The 17,193-nt window shown below is 40.0% G+C and overlaps 2 protein-coding genes across 2 annotated transcripts in view; one reads left to right on the top strand and one right to left on the bottom strand.

Annotated features, from left to right (window-relative positions):
- The window catches only part of AXDND1 (axonemal dynein light chain domain containing 1), a 197,469-nt gene extending 181,222 nt beyond the window's left edge, over positions 1-16,247 (top strand). The window contains 1 exon segment of the mRNA XM_017888828.1: positions 15,855-16,247. The gene's annotated coding sequence lies outside the window, so the exon portion shown is untranslated.
- On the bottom strand, positions 1,966-16,402 carry NPHS2 (NPHS2 stomatin family member, podocin). The gene is made up of 7 exons (XM_017888831.1): positions 16,279-16,402; positions 12,825-12,897; positions 11,219-11,301; positions 8,286-8,489; positions 5,949-6,004; positions 4,037-4,115; positions 1,966-2,889 (listed from the first exon to the last, which is right to left on the bottom strand). The coding sequence occupies exons 1-7, from the start codon at positions 16,312-16,314 to the stop codon at positions 2,611-2,613; spliced, it is 810 nt and encodes a 269-aa protein (XP_017744320.1). The 5' UTR covers positions 16,315-16,402; the 3' UTR covers positions 1,966-2,610.
- Positions 16,403-17,193: the final 791 nt, after the last annotated feature.

Here is a 17,193-nt window from a genome sequence, read left to right on the forward strand (position 1 = left end):
TGTTATAAGGATGTATGAAGAGTCATAAAAGCCATTTTGACCCTGGTGTTCACTTCTGATTGTTCTGCTTTTGGCTTCTGTTATGCCTGACCCAGCATGACCCTACCTCCTTCTTCACTACACATGCCAAAATTTGCTATCCTGAGATCAGGAGCCGTCATATATGGTGTGAAAAGTGACCAACAACCCCTGGTGCCATCTTCATTCCAATAACCAATACCCTGGAATGGGTATGAGCCAACACAGTGGTAATAGAAACGTTTCCACTTCAGGAACGCTCTGAATCCCATTGCCCCTTCAAATGGGCTAAGCCATCTATGATCATCCCCTGGCTGGTCCATGAAAGCAAGCTCCACATCCTAGATGATGAGACATTCTAGGAAATCACCTAGGAGTTCCCCAGCCCATGTCCTGTTGCTGCTTCATCAGTGTTTGCTTTCTTCTTTCTGACACCATACTCCCGCGTCTGGTAAATTTTGTTACCTGTCTTTGACTTATTTGGATATGAGAGCCTTTTGGATTCCACATTTGTATTTCGGCACCCCTGCATAGTGTTGAGCTTTGCCTGTTCCTTTGGCTTCAGAATCTCCCATTGCCTCCTCAATGAAAGACTGCTCCATCTATGGCTGTCAGCACTCTCATGCCTCCACAACCAAGTAAGGTCCTTAGGAACAGGGACTGGGGAGACTTTTAATAAGATATGGAAATATTTTTAGAATTGGATTAAATAGCCTTTTGAAACAGAACAAAATTGGAAGTTACTTCTCAATACATAGTCACCTTATAAACTGATTGTTGTTATCAGTGAGTGAATTTGGCATGGTTATATAAAAATGTAGGTTTTGAAATTATCTGAGAATCCTGTGTAAACTTGGGAAGATGCATGGCTTAGCTAAAGCCCCAGGACATAACAAATGTGGGCTGTAAGAATATCTTAGAACCAGCTTAGAATGTTTGGGTTTTCCCACCTGTGGATAGAAGTAAGGAGGTGGCCTAGAGACGTAGACAGGGATGCCTCTGAGATTGACAACATTTCACAAGATAGTGCTAGGGGTTTTTTTTTTTTTTTTTTTTTTTTTTTTTTTTTTTTTTTGAGGGAGGGGAAGAGGGAGAGAGAGATGGCAGAGAAAGAAGGAATGTTGAGGTGACTGAGAGACATTAGGATAGGTAAAGCATCCTTAACTTGGGCCTTGTTTCTGCGACTTAAGCATAGTGGAAAGCAGTCTGTCTTCAACAGACAAAATGCTGCAAAAGTTTCTAGGCCCGCTGTTAGGAGCTTAGATTCATTTTTTCATGGATATAATGTTCTGCAGGGTTTTATGGGCTAACATTCATAAACAAAAACTCTTTATGGGTATTTCATGCAAAATATTTTCAGTTCCCACTAAGAATAGCAGGAACACATCTCCAATACAAAATAATAATAACATCAGATAACATGAAGAATAAAGAGGCAGTTTGAGGAAGAGAGAACCAAATACTGTGGCACTCGGGAGAGTTACCCTCTCTCTGTGCCAGCAATATGAAAATGCCTATTATAAGTAGCATTTTCCTAATATTATTTTAGTAATGTTAGTAATGTTTTATAATGTTGGCGACTTTTTTAAGTTTATAGAGAATTTGCTGTACATATAGATATGCTTTCTTATTTACTTGGTTTATTTTTTTCTGCAGATATGCATTTCTAATTGTATAAGGCAAATTAATGGAAAATAAGACTTAGAGAAATGTATCTATATTAAGAAATATCTGTATAAGAAAACAATATGTCAGGGCATGTATAGGTTACCTAATATTATTACTGTTTGAAGAAATAAACAAGCTGGTAAGTTCTATACTGAAAATAGATTACTCTCGGGCCCACTATTTATAGTGATTCTCCCTCAGATTTTAAGCCACATGTGTCAGATGTTTTTGTCCTTTAATTTATTTCTTTATTTAAAAAAGGAGTCTCCACAAAAATAATTCCTTTTAAATGCTTTAATTGGGCATAAATTTTATATCTGCCTCCAAGTCCATCTCTCTTTTTTGCATTCACTATGAAACATTTAAGTGTCACTTTAGGTAACTATCAGGGTTAGGTGTGAGGAATTCAGGGTGGAGCAAAAAGATTGAGTGTGGTTGAGGAAAACTAAGGTGTGCCTTTGAAGAACTGGTAGCCTCGTTGAAGAGAAGACTGCATCTTTAGGGCAGAAGAGCAATAGAGTGTGACAAGCCCAATGATAGGTGCTTGTAGGAAGGGCTGTGGGAGCTGTGACAACCTTGCCAAAGGGGCCAGAGGACATACAGTGAAAAGGACATCTGAACCAAGTTCCCAGAAGTCAAAATTTAACCACATCTAGGCTCAAAATTCTTTCCAAAGAATTTTGCCCAAAGCTGTTTCCCTTAATTGCTCTGACTAGATGAGTCATGGAAACGTGTTATCTGCCTTCTCTGTCATTACATCGTTTCACCGTCTTCTCATGGATAGTGCATTGTGACTTCGTGTATTCCGTGACCATTCCATATGGCAACCAAAGGAAGGGCAGGGAATGAGGACAGAGTGCCTCCCTCAGGGATGTGGCTTTTCTATGGCAGGCCCCTTTATAGTCACATTACACCCCATCTTTCCTATAACATGGGAGAGTCTTTCTTTTTAGGATTTAGTGGCTCAACAGGTTTGGAAGGACTTGGGAAGGGGAGGCTTCCCTGAGTTCTGTTGCTGGGAGAAGAGAGGCAATTCAGGAGGTCAAATGGCAAAGGTAAAACCACAGTGGAAGGCTTCTCTGTGGACAGAGACTGAAGGGTGTGGAGGTATCGAAGCTGAACAGCAGCAGGGGTGCCTGACAGAATCTCAGCTGCCATCCTCAGGGACTCAGAAGCAGCCTTCTCCCCTTCTGCAGCGATCATCTAGAAAACAGATGCGATGAAAAGCAAAGTGATTGTTCTTCGTTCCCTGAAGGCTTCACCACTATGCAGTGTGACTCAGCAGACTAGCACTGAGCATCTACTATGTGGCAAGCACTGTTAAGCATAGAACAGGTTTATTCTTCTTTCTGAAGGGTCTTGAGCTGGGGAGACAGATCACACTATTAATCACAATTTAAGGTGGAATTTGTTAGGAGCCATGACAAGTATAAATGAAGTATTAGGGGAGTTATTAGCATCCAGTAAGCCTTGAAAGATCAGAATTTTGCCAACATAGAGAAAAGATTAGCCAGCATTCTATGCAAAGGCATGACGTGAAAGGGTGACCCCCAACTTAGGCAAAGTGAATGGGTAAGCATTTCTGAAGAGAAGGTGCTGAGCTCACTACCCAAATGCCACCTGAAAGTGGGTGAAGAGGACTTCACTCAGAGATCTAGAAGCAACTGCCCTGGGGACTATCCTCCTCCCCTTCCTCATCCTCACCTCCCCTCAGTGGTCCACAGGCAATGATCCTCTTACTGGTACTGGTTTTTATCTTCACCTGCTCTGTTCTTTCAGAGAAATCTGCCTCCCTTCATTCTTCATTTTCCTCTTCCCAAGGCCCCCTCACCCACACCTCAGTCACTAGAAGCTGCTAGCTGCCGCATCTTTGCTTCTTGCTGCCATGTCTGAGTGGAGTTGAGTAGCACAGCCTTCTCTTGGCTCTGGCATTGAGAGAACTGGACCCTGATCGTGGTTGTCCCTCCAAAACTTGTGCCAAGCTTGGGATACAGTTCTAGGGAATATCTAGAAGTTAGGGTGACTATGATTACCCAGGAAAAGATGCCAGCACTAAAGAAGATTGATGTGTGTGGAGGAGATACCTTTAAGGAGAGAGAGGGAAGGTGAGACTCAAGCAGTGGGTGGTCACTATTATCAGTAGCTTCAGAGAGGGAGAGGAGTTGCATTAGTCAGTCAGGGGACTATTAACACACTTTAAGAGAGCAAGCAATTGTAACAGAGTTGTAAGGGCCCAAGACCGCTTCTGCCCAGTGCCAAATTAATGGACAGTAAGGAAGCAAAGGGGAAATGTTCTCCACCAGCAGGCCTTCCTCAAAGAGCAGTCTGGGTGGGAGGATGGAGTGCTCACCCGCACTTTGGCCTGTCTTTGCGCTTCGGCCTCCACAGCCAGCGAGTGCTGAAGCCCAGCTGGCAACCTCACATCTTTACTGAAAAAGAAGAATGCAGGCATGTAGGTGTGCAGCTGTGATTTAGGAGCCAGAGCTTTCACAGAGATTTGCAAGCCTCTCTACTGCTGTCTCATGATGAGTAGCAAATTCTGAGTGTGCCATCCCTAGACTTCTGAGGTCAAAAGTAGGCAGAGAAGGGCATCTCCAAGGTCGATGCCTCAAATGCAGGTTTGTATTATTGCTGATGCTACAGTAGAGCTGTGGTTTCTTATCATTAGCTCAGCAGGTTTTGTATTGATGAGCTGTGCTCAGTTTTTCCACTTAGGTTGTAATCTAAACCTCAACTAATAAATTTGAACAATGGCTTGAAGAGCAACATTACTGATTATAAAGATAAGAGGAATTCATCCAAGTTTATAAAAGAGAAGAATTGATTTTGAAAAGGGTACAACTGACCGAATAAGAACAATGCTTAATGTATTACATAAAAGATACAAAATTGTCTTTTGACCCTGATTATAACTATAAAAATGCATATATGGAAAACAGTTTAGCTGCCCCTCAAAAAGTTAAATATGGAGTTACCATATGACCCAGTAATTCTACTTCTAGATATAGACCCAAGAGAATTGAAAACATGTTCACTCAAAAACTTGCAAATCAATGCTTGCTCTAGCATTATTCATAATAGCCAAAGAGCAGAAACAACCCAAATGTCCATCAGCTGATGAACAGATAAAATGTGGTATAGCCTCAAACAACGAAATATTATTTGATCATAAAAAGTAATGAAGTACTGATTCATGCTCAAGCATGGTTCAACCTTGAAAATATTATGCTAAGTGAAAAGAAGACAGACACAAAAAACCATATATTGTATGATTCCATTTATGTGAAATGTCCAGAAGAGGCAAATCCATTGAGACAGAAACTAAATTAGTGGTTGGAAACTAATTTAAGAAACTAAATTAAGAAACTAAATGGGGGGTTCCCACTTAATGAACACAGGCTTCCTTTTGGGATGATGAAAATGTTCTGAAATTAGATAGTAGTGATGGCTGTACCCATTTGTAAATATATTATACTAAAACTGCAGTTTAAAATGGCAAAAATGTGACATTTCTTTTTTTCTTTCTTTTTTCTTTTTTCTTTGAAACAGTTTCACTCTGTCACCCAGTCTGGAGTACAATGGGCAATCTTGACTCACTGCAGCTCCCGCCTCCTGGGTTCAAGTGATTCTCCTGCGTCAGCCTCCTGAGTAGCTGAGATTACAGGCATTTGCCACCAGCCCCGGCTAATTTTCTTTTCTTTTTTTTTTTTTTTTTTTTTTGAGATAAAGTCTCACTCTGTGGTCCTGGCTAGAGCACAGTGGCATGATCTTGGCTCACTGAAACCTCTGCCTCCCAGGTTCAAGCGATTCTCCTCCCTCAGCCTCCCTAGTAGCTGGGATTACAGGCATGTGCCACCACGCCCAGCTAATTTTTGCATTTTTAGTAGAGACAGGGTTTTACCATGTTGCCCAGGCTAGTTTCAAATTTCTGACCTCAAGCGATCCACCCACCTCAGCCTCCCAAAGTACTGAGATTACAGGTGCGAGCCACTGCGCCTGGCCTAAAATGGGAAATGTCATGTAAATTTTATCTAAAACAATTTTTTAGCTGCATAGAGAAAAAACAATCAGAGTAATTTGTCCAAATGTTATAGTGATTGTGTTATGGCTGTAAGATATTAGATAATTTGTTTCTCTTTTTTACAAATTTATGCTGATATAGCTATAGTACTCAATGGAAATACTTTTCAAATGAAAACTTAAAATGAAACCAGAATATTTTCCTTTATCATACTGTTCTTCCTAGTTAATTTCCTACCCACATTTCTATTCTCTCCACTTTGATTCCCCAAATACAGGTCACTGAATCCAAGGCGACCTGTGGAGAGAAGAATTCAGATGTTAGTGAGGGCCTCCAGGTGGTAGAGCCTAAACCCTGATGGTCATTGTTCTGTACTAAGGAAGAAGATTCCCTTTGAAAGGACATTATTTGCCTGTTTTATTTAACTTCACAGTGCCTTGCAAGGAGTTGTTTAACTTGCATAGTGCCACCCAATAAATATCTGTGCAGTTGAAGATGGTGTGGTATGCTGAATAATGGTCCCCAAAGATATCCCATGTCCTAATCCCTGGAATCTGTGAATGTTACCCCAAGAGGAATTTTGCTGGTGTGATTAAGTTAAAGGCTCTTGAGATGGGGATACTAGCCTGGATTATCCAGGTGGCCCTAAATGTAATTATAGGCGTTCTTTATAAGGGAGAGGCAAATGGTGATTTGGAGAAGAAGAGGAGAAAGAAGAGGAGAAAGTGATGTGATGATGGAAGTAGGGACTGGAGTGATGCACTCTAAAGATGGAGGAAGGTGCCATGAGCTGAGAAATACAGGTAGCCACCAGGTGCTGGAAAAGGCAAGGAAACGGATTCTCCTCTCAGAACCTCCAGAAGGAATTGGTCCAGCTGACACCTGGACTCTAGCCCAGTGAAACTGATTTTGGACTCTGGTCTTCAAAACTAAGAAAACTACCACCAAGTTTGTGGTAGTCTGTTACAGAAGTAATAGGAGCTAATACAGATATATTTTTAAAATCTGTTTCAAAATGTACTGAGTTGAGAACCAGTGTCTAGTCTCTCTTCCAAATGTCTTTCACTTATAGGATGTTCTCACTTCTACAACTGATGCTGGTGGCTCCAGTTTCTTCCTGCTTCCCAGTCCTGTCCACCCCCTTGACTGAAGTTGGAAACAAGAAAGGGAAGAAAATGGACTGTGGATTCTGGAAAGGAGGGGCAGGGCATGGAGCTCTCCATGTTGACCCAAACTCTTCTTTTTACACGTATTTTCTCATTATTTTTTAGTGGTTAGACAAACAGTAAGCATAGTGCATTGAGGACCCTGAGAAGACTGATTTGGGGGTATGGGTGAGAGTAGGGAATGTTGATAAAGACATCACAGAATAGGTGGCGTCTTGAAGGACAAATAAAATCTTGCCTGTGGAGAAAAGGGAAGTATTCCATGCAGAGGATACAGCCCAAGAGGAGGCAATGGGAGCATGAAAGTGCTGAATGCTGGACAAAAGCTAAAGTAGGTTGGAGTATTAGATTCAGTGGGAGAAGGATGGCAAGAGGTGAGACTACAACATTTGGGTTAATTTATTCATTTATCCAAAAAACATTATCTACCTGCTGTGTGATAAACCTGTGCTGAGGACCAAGAGATGGATAAAATAGTCCCTGCTGCTATGGAGGTCATAGTCTGGGAAAATTAATGTCTTAGATAGATGGTCCCGAACTTGCAATAGTTTGACACTTTTTGACTTTTATCATGGGTTTATTAGGATACATGCATTTTTGACTTATGATATTTTTTGCTTTATGATGGATTTATAATAAATCAAGGAACATTTGTATATATATTATAATCAGTGTAACAAGGGCAAGCTTGAATGTCAAGTGTCTGGACTTTATCCTTTAAAGGAGAAGGATGAATAAGGAAGGGAGGGTGGCGGGGGACATCCCATAAAGCACAATTACTACCAGTGCCTTGGATTCTTGGGGTCCCTCTATTTGAGGTCCTCTTTCCAACTACCATGATTCACAACCTCCTAACCCAGTTCTGGGCCTGGGTGTCCCCACGGCTTCAGTGACAGGCTCCATTACTGGTAGTAATTGCCACTCCACTGGCCAGTTGCCTGGAATCCTGCTGTCTTCTCACTTCTCCTCTGCATACCTTTTGCCTATCTGCCTTGGTAAGAATCAAAGCCACCGACCCTGGCCATGGATGAGCTTGCTCAGCTTGCTCCTGGGAACCATGCCTTATCATCTTTGTGTACAACCAACCCCTCCTGTCCATTCCCACCAACCCCACCATTCCTGCCAGCAATCATTCTCAATACTTAATACTAGGTGAGTACTTGGGGATGAATTTAAAGTCATTGGAGTAGGTTTGAGAGCAAAAACTCTGGCAATGACTGATTAACAAGCACCATACTGATAACTATAATTGACTCAGAGTCAATTTGGCAACCTCCTAACTAGCTATAAGCTCCCAAAGGGATGGTCCCTAAGGGATGGAACTGGCCATGGAAGATTTAATAAATGGCCAATGAACAAATGAATAAAAGATAAATATTTCAACATATTGGCCATTACGTTTATCTAAGTACCTTTGCATCCTGGGCAATGCTCTTCCTCTCTAGAAGAATTTCAGTGAGGGATCGATGTGCTAGGAGGCGCTTCATGGTGGTTTGCACAAGGAATTGCACAGCTTTAGATACATGAGCAAGACTGCTTAGGAGAAGAGAGGCATTTTCCATTCGGTAGTAGCAAACAGCATCTATCTCCATTATAAACATGTCTTTGGTCACGATCTAGGCAGAAAAAAGTTTGGATGACAGGCTTGATTCTTGGGCTCCTTTCCTATGTGGGGATAGAGGAACTAAATGTGTTCAAAGGGAATTTTCTCCACTCTTAAAACAGAGTTGGCCCACCCTTTATTCAAAATACACGTTTTTGAAAATTATGAATTTTTTTTCAAATACACGAAAGAACGCACAATTTAATCCTGTGGTAAATCGTTTTGTAAAAAAAAATTGGAAATAATTTTCTCATATGAAGACATTCTGTTGATTCCAAACAAGGTTTTTCTAAACTGATACCAAAATAAAAAATCTGCTAAAAGAGAAGCACGTTCTAGGAAACAAGCGCTCTAATGCATTGCTTGCTAGAGCGTACATTAGGGGTGCTTTGATGATACACATCACAAGCCCTAGAAAGATGTCTTAATATTTCCCTTTTTATATTGATCATAAGGACCTATTTTAAGGGTTTAGCTATAAGGATGTTACTCAGTATTGCTAATTGGAATACAAATTGGAAAGAATTTAATATCAACAATAGGGAATTGGTTGAGTAAATTGTGATACAGCCACTAAATGAAATGCTGTATGTCCATTTAAAATAAAGGGATAGAAGCATTTAGCTAATATATGAAAAGATGACCACAATATATTGTTGGGTTAAGAAAGACACATTGCAAAATAGTATATATGGTACGATATATATATATATAAAAAATATATATATTTACAGGTGATATATATATGTCATACAGATGATCATATATATGATATATATGACATATATATAATATCTGTATATTATATATATATAATCTATAAATATAACCACATACACTGAAAAATCTGAAAGGCTATACTCCAAAATATCAACAGTTAACTATGGGTAACAGGATTGGGGGTGAGTTTTTTCCCCAATTTTGTTTATTGTGTTAAAATACATATACCATAAAACTTACCATCTTAACCATTTTTTTTTTTATTATACTTTAAGTTCTAGGGTACATGTGCATAACGTGCAGGTTTGTTACATATGTATACTTATGCCATGTTGGTGTGCTGCACCCATCAACTCGTCAGCACCCATCAATTCATCATTTATATCATGTATAACTCCCCAATGCAATCCCTCCCTCCTCCCCCCTCCCCACATCTTAACCATTTTTAAGTATACAGTTCAGTGATACTGAATACACTCATAATATTGTGCAGCTATCACCACCATCCATCTCCATAACTCTTTCATCTTGTAAAACTGAAACTCTGTACCCATGAAACAATAACTCTCCAATTTCTCCTTCTCCTCAACCCCTGGCAACCACCATACTACTTTCAGTTTCTATGAATTTGACTACTCTAGGTGCTTCATATGAGTAGGATCATACAGTATTTGTTTTTTTGTGACTGGCTTATTTCACTTAGCATAATGTCCTCAGGGTTCATCCATTTGTAGAATGTCAGAATTTCTTTTCTTTTTAAGGCTGAATAATATTCCATTGTAGGTTATAGATCACAGTTTATTCATCTCTTCAGTCATCAGTAGACACCTGGGTTGCTTCAACCTTTTGGCTATTGTGAATAATGCTGTTATGAATACAGGTGTACAAATATTTCTCCAATGCCCTGCTTTCAATTATTTTAGGTAAATATGCAGAAGTGGAATTGCTGGGTCATACAGTAATTCTATTTTTAATTTTTTGAAGAGCCGCTATACTGTTTGCTACAGTGGCTGCACCATTTTACATTTTCCTATCAACAGTGCACGAGGGTTGCAATTTCTCTACATCCTCTTCAACACTTGTTATATTCCGTTTTTTTAAAAAAACGGTAGCCATGTTAATGAGTGTAAAGTGATATCTTGCGATACTGATTTGTATTTTCCTAATGTAGTGATGCCGAGCATCTTTTCATGTGCTTGTTGCCCATTTATATATCTTCATCTTCTTTGTATGTCATCTTTTGAGAAGCGTCTGTTCAAGTTTGTATTAGGGTTCTCTAGAGAAACTGTATAATGTGTGTGTGTGTGTGTGTGTTTGGGCGTCACCATACACATATATGCACACACACACATACACATATAGGTATGCTGGGGTGGGGAGATAAAAAAGTATTGATTTAATGAATTGGCTCATGTGCTTATGGAAGCTAGTATGTCTAACATCTTCAGGCTGAAGACCCAGGGAAGAGTTTATTTTTTCTACTGGCAAAATTCCCTCCTCCTCAAAGGGAGGTCAGTCTTTTTCTTGAGCCCTTCAATTAATTGGATGAGGCCCACCCCACATTAGGGAGGGTAATCTGCGTTACTCAAAGTCTACTGATTTAAATGTTAATCCCATCTAAAAAAGTACCTTCACAATAACATCCAGATGTGTTTGGCCAAATATAGGTCTAATGATCATGGCCTAGCCACGCTGACACATAAAGTTAACTGTCACAAAGTTCTTTGCCCATTTTTTAAATCAGGTTGCTTATTTTTTTTTGTTGTTGAGATGTATGAGTTCTTTATATATCTTAGATATTAACCCTTTATGAGATACATGATTTGCAAATATTTTCTCCCATTCCCTAGATTGCCTTTGCACTCTGTTAATTGTGTCCTTTGATGCACAAAAGTTTTAAGTTCTGAAGTAGTCCATATCATTATTTTTATTTCCTACTTTTGAGCATAAATAATCATTTTGTCCATGGTAGGTAGACCATGGAAAATGTATAGAGAAAGCAAAAGCCATCAACTGGCTTACCTCATGAAAAGGTATCTCCAGAGTTTGGAGACGAAGGTCAACCTTGTGGTAGGTATCCAGGCAGGGCAAAAAAAAGAAAAGACCTAGAAGAAGGGGAGGAGGAAGTGACAGATAAATAACTAGCATGAAGCCTGTTTGGGTTTCACCTTTTTGGGGTCAGGTTGCACACTACATTACTTTTCCTAGCCTCTCATTACAGACCATTGACCCATCCCACCTCCACCTGAGGGTAAAAGGAGAGCACTATTATAATTTGCTCCAGGACAATAGGTATAAACAGGGATTGTCCCCAGCAAACTGGGCTGTGTGGTCCTTTTAGTCATGGTACTGGCCTCCCCAGATCTCAGTTGCATGTCTGTCCTTTCACTAGAATTGAACTCCCTAAGTAGTGTCCTATACACTATTGTTAGCCTTAGTGTCTGTCTTAGTGCCTTTTAGGTGCTCTCTAAAATTGTTTTTGAATCCATGAGTGTACCCAGGTGTCAAACTTTAGAGCCAGCAACCTCTATGTCATATTCCTTAGAAAGTGGGCCCCAGAAGTAATCAGAATAGCAATTATCATGATACCAGCTTTCCGGTTGGCTAGTTAGTCCTCACCCACCCAATATAATATACAGGATCAATGTGCAGTAAAGATTTGTAGATTGATTTATTGAGATTTTGTGAGAGCCCACTGGATTCTGTGGGCTCCTGCAAGAGCCAAAGCTTTGTTGAAACAAGCAGCACCTCACAGAGTCCAGGATACTAGTCAGCTACTAGTCCTCCTCAGTGCCAATTGAGAAGGTTCCCGAAAACCAGGGCCAGAGCAAGATGTTCTTTGTCCTGGAACTACAGGGTCTGGTTCTACTTTTGTGTGGACTCGTATATTCATTCTGAATCTTCAAACTCTGATATTTGTCCCTAGTCTGGTCTCTGCGGGCGTGTCCTGGAACTCAGACCCTCTCCAATATATACACAGTGGGACTTTGCTCCTCATACTTTCCTGGCTGACTTAGATCTCCAACCCCCCACTACTAAACCTTTCAGACTGACCATACTTCTATCTGTCTCCCATAATGAGCTTGGACCTGTGGACATCAACTCCACTAGATCTTAAGGTCCTGAGATCAGAGACCATGTCTTATGGTTAGCACAGAGTCTGAGCCACAAGAAATGCTTAATCTATGTTTTTAAAATCCCTGTAACTGAAGACCAATTTGTTATTTGAATGCCAAACTTCACCTATCTCCCATGATTGGATCTGAGCACATGGATTAGGAACTAGCTCAGCTTTTCTCTGAGAATTCACAGGACTCTGACCATATCCACATTGTACTCAAACCAGTCCCCAGCCATTGGTCCTAAGCTAACTTGCTATTCCAGCAAGCCTCGCCCTGGCATGTGGGCTCTCTGTACCAATTCTCTCTCTTGGCTACCTATGACCTAGTAGTAATGGTCTCTGAAGAATTTTTTAATAACCTATATTATATGTAACAGATTGGAAAATGCAAGTGTCATGAATCAAGTTACTTCATGTAATCTGAGGTACATATTACCAATCTGCGTGGGTTGAAGAAATTGGCAAGTCAGGAGGGAGATGTTTAGGAAAAAAAGAGTGTTTTTTTACCAGGGCCTTTGGCTCTTCCAGGAAGCAGATGTCCCAGTCGGAATATAATTACTCTTTCATACTCTTGTACGACCTAAAGAGAAATTTAATCCTTTCAAATCACTCCTAGAAAGAAAAATAAAGTCTTCAAAAGGCCTTGGCATAAGAATGATCCTAGATATCAGAAATTTTTTGAGAACCAAGAAAAAATTTCTATTAATACTTGTTTCCAAAATCTGTATTTAGTAAGTATAAAATTTCAGAAATGGAAAAGTATATTCACCATGTTAATTTTTGAACCCATGGACAGAATTTTGATTAAAGACTTATGATTATCTAAAAAACCATGGCCAACTTTCCCTAAATTAATCTTATCAAGGCATGTTAAATCTTGTATTTTACTGTGACTTCTGCATTCCTAGCTTTTATATGTATTACTCATTAGCCATTTAACAGAAAGAGGAAGTATATTTTAATACCACTTGTGATATTTTGTTTCAGAATGCAATTTCTTCTGAGGCTGCTTCAAAATGATTCAACTGGATTTTTTTTTTAAGACAAAGTTTTGCTCTTGTTACCCAGGCTGGACTGCAGTGGCGTGATCTATGCTCACTGCAACCTCCACCACCCAGGTTCAAGTGGTTCTCCTGCCTCAGCCTCCCGAGTAGCTGGGATTATAGGCGTGAGCCACCACGCATGGCTAATTTTTTGTATTTTTACTAGAGATGGGGTTTCACCATGTTGGTCAGACTGGTCTCGAACTCCTGACCTCAGGTGATTCACCTGCTTTGGCCTCCCAAAGTGCTGGGATTACAGGCATGAGCCACCGTGCCCGGCCTCAATTTGATTTTAATTTGTCAATTTTCATTGGTGATAGATCTAGAAAATTCATGTTTACCCTGAAAATGTGCAGAGATACTTTTAATACTACTAACACATGACAAAAATATTCTGGAGAACATCTGTTAGAAGAGAAATAGAGAAGTTACTGCACACTACTTTAAAAATAAACTTCACTTTCTGACCCAGTATTAGAATCTGAGTTCAATTGCATGTTTATCACTGACTTAACTTGGTCTGCTTATTTAGATATTAATATATGCCCCACTCTTTGATGATATGGAATTAATCTTTATTTTCTCAGTGCTTAAAAAATGCCTGATACATTGTAAGTATTCAATAAATATTTATTGAATAAATGAAAGAATGATTTGTGACTATAGACAAATTTATTTTCCTTCCTTATCCTCCCTCCACTTAAAAAAGCTCCATTGAATAATAACTAGCCAAATATAAAAATGTAATAAAGAGGCCAAACAAAACACATTTTGAAGTGTGCTTCTTAAAGTAACAGGATCTACTAACCCACTGTAAGTCTTTTGAGGTTGGGAACCATGTTTTGTTTGTCTTCATGAGTTTACAATTTTATGAGGCTAGAACACTGCTTTGCTTGAAACAATGAGAATGAATGACTGTATGCAGTTCTTAAAGCATGCCTAGCAATTCCCAATTGCTTGTTGCTTGGTTTCCTAGCATTGCTCGTTTCTTACCTGCTTTTATTGGAAGAAACAAATTCTCCCCAGAGATGAAGGGAGTCTTACTTCTTCAAGACCTTGCTCAAATATAACTACCTGGTTCTGCTTTTGTTTCCTCTCCCTAATTGTCTTCTTAGGGCTTACCATCTTAAGTGACCAGACCTGAGAGCCTTTCCCAAAAGCTATTATGGCTGAATCAGTGTTGGATCTTGTGGCAATCATGCAGGTGCTCAGGTCACCCTTCAAGAAGAGCCTGCTGGAGTGAGACTCTGTCTCAAAAAAAAAAAGAAGAGCCTGCTGCCTTCTATATACACTGTCTATAGGAAACACACTTTATATTCAAAGATACAAATAGACTGAAAGTAAAAGATAGAAAAGATATACCATACAAACAGTAGCTAAAGGAAAGCAGGAATGGCTATCCTAACATCAGAGAAAATGGACTTCGAAACAAGCAAACATGTTACTAGCAATAAGGTGGGACATTGTATAATGATAAAAGGATCAATGTATTAGGAAAGTGTGACAATGATAAGCATAGATGCACCTAAAAACAGAGTTCCAAAATACATGAGGAAAAAGACCAAAATAATTCAAAATAGAAATAGACAATTCAATAGTGACAACTGGAGACTTCAATACCCCACTTTAAACAATGGATGGAACTAGACAGACATACAAGACTTGAATAACACTATCAACAAATAGACCTAACAGACATCTACACAGAATATCTCCACCCAGCAACAGCAGAATAACACATTCTTTTCCAGCATATATGAAACATCATCTCCAGGACAGATAATAGGCTAGGTCATAAAACTAGCTTAAACAATTTAAAAGGATTGAAATAACATAAAGTATATTCTCTTACTACAATGAAGTTAAATTAGAAATCAATAACAAGGAAATTTGAGAAACTGACAAATATGTGGAAATTAAACAACATACTCTAACCAATGGGTTAAAGAAGAAATCACAAGGAAAAAGAGAAAATACTTTGAGATAAATGAAAACAAAAACACAAGATACCAAAATGTATCTTGGGGAGGAAAATGGGGAGGGAAAGATGAAGGGGAAGAGGAAAGAGCTGCTGCCTGCTGTGAGGAGTAAAACCAACAACAGCCCCAGCAGCGGTTATACTGTTTCAGCCAAGGACGCAGTCTTCCCAGCAGTTCCAGCCAATGACTGAGATGGCAGGAGTACTAGGGCTGTGCCATTTCTGCCCATTGTGGGACTCCTATGAAGCAAACCTTGCTCTGGAGTTCCCTTTTGGGCTGGCCAGGGCTTTCTCAGAGCTGCACCACAGTCAGAAGTTCTTTCCGCCCAATCCTTTCTTCCCCTTCTCATATCACAAGTGTCAGGCCTGCATCACTGTCTGAAGGCTTCTCCTGACTACTCTTGTTTTCTTTCCTGTTAATCTTTCACAGGCAATGTCTCCCAATAAATCTCTTGCTCCTCTAATTCCATCTTGGCAGGTGCTTCCAGAACGGACACAGGTCTTTATTTATTTCAGGGACAGGCATCTGTAACCACCTGTGGGCCAAAGATAATTATGACTCATGGTCTATAGAAGCTGCCTGAGAAGTTTGTGGAAGTGTGTGAAGTGAAGTGGATGTCATGATCCATTCTGGTCACAGAATGCAGATGAACGAGACATAGCCAATATAATACATGTGGTAAGTGCTAGAACGAAGTGAAAGCAGAGTAACATAGGAGCACCGGGAAGGGAATGACAGTCTGGGGGAGTCAAGGAAGGCTTCCTGTTTACATTTGAGCAAGGTCTTGGAGGAGTAAGAGCTATCCTGGAAGGTGAGTCGGGGGTGAGGGCATTCCACATGGAGCAAAAACATGTACCAGAAAACAAAAGTGAGAATGAGCATGGTGTAGCCAGTGAGAGGCCTCAGGAAATTACCTATTGCGTCCTCATGGAATCTCACCTTTATGCAGAACCAGATGGAAAAAGGGAAGGTCATGATGATGAAGAGCAGGGAAATGAGGACAAGAAGCCACTCACAGGCCCCTAAACCGGAGGATTTGGTACCTTAAAAAAATTAAAGCAAAAGAATAATTATATTGAAACTTCACCGTATTCACTGACGAGCATCTGTTGGTCCAATCCTTGGTATTGGAGTAAGAGCAAGTTGGAGACTTTGTTGGAAATATTAGAATAAGTCAAATCAGAGTAGCCAAGAGTTCACAGGGCCTAGGGAGGAGCAGGCTCCTGGAAAGGAGGAGCACAGGCACAGTGGCTCACGCCTGTAATCCCAGCATTTTGGGAGGCTGAGGTGAGAGGATCGCTTGAGTCCAGGAGCTCAAGACCAGCCCGGGCAACATAGTGAGATCCTGTTTGTACAAAAAAAAAAAAATTAAAAATTAGCTGGGTTTGGTAGTACATGCCTGTAGTTCCAGCTACGCAGGAGGCTGAGGTAGGAAGATATGTTGAACCTGGGAGTTTGAGGCTGCAGTGAGCTATGACTGCACCTCCGTACTCAAGCCTGGGTGACAGAGCTAGACCTTGTCTCAAAAATAAAATAAAAAAGAAAGGGAGTGGGTGTATATTGGAACAGGCACAGAATTTGGGAAGAAGGTCTGGATTCCACTTCTGGCTCTCCTGTTTCATATCCAGATGACCTTAAGTAAGACATGTGACCTTTCCGGACCTCAGTTTCTTCACTATATAATACGGATGCTAACATCTCATGACTATCCCATAATGACTAATTCATGAGCTATATCTTCTATCTCTGGCATAAGGATAAAATAACACACACATATAAAAAGCAGTGAGCTTTACTTTACGTGTCTTTTTTTTTTTTTTTTTTTTAATACTTTTAAGTTCCAGGGTACATGTG

Source organism: Rhinopithecus bieti, unplaced genomic scaffold, assembly GCF_001698545.2.
Source record: "Rhinopithecus bieti isolate Rb0 unplaced genomic scaffold, ASM169854v2 scaffold_15676, whole genome shotgun sequence".
Taxonomy (NCBI): Eukaryota; Metazoa; Chordata; class Mammalia; order Primates; family Cercopithecidae; genus Rhinopithecus; species Rhinopithecus bieti.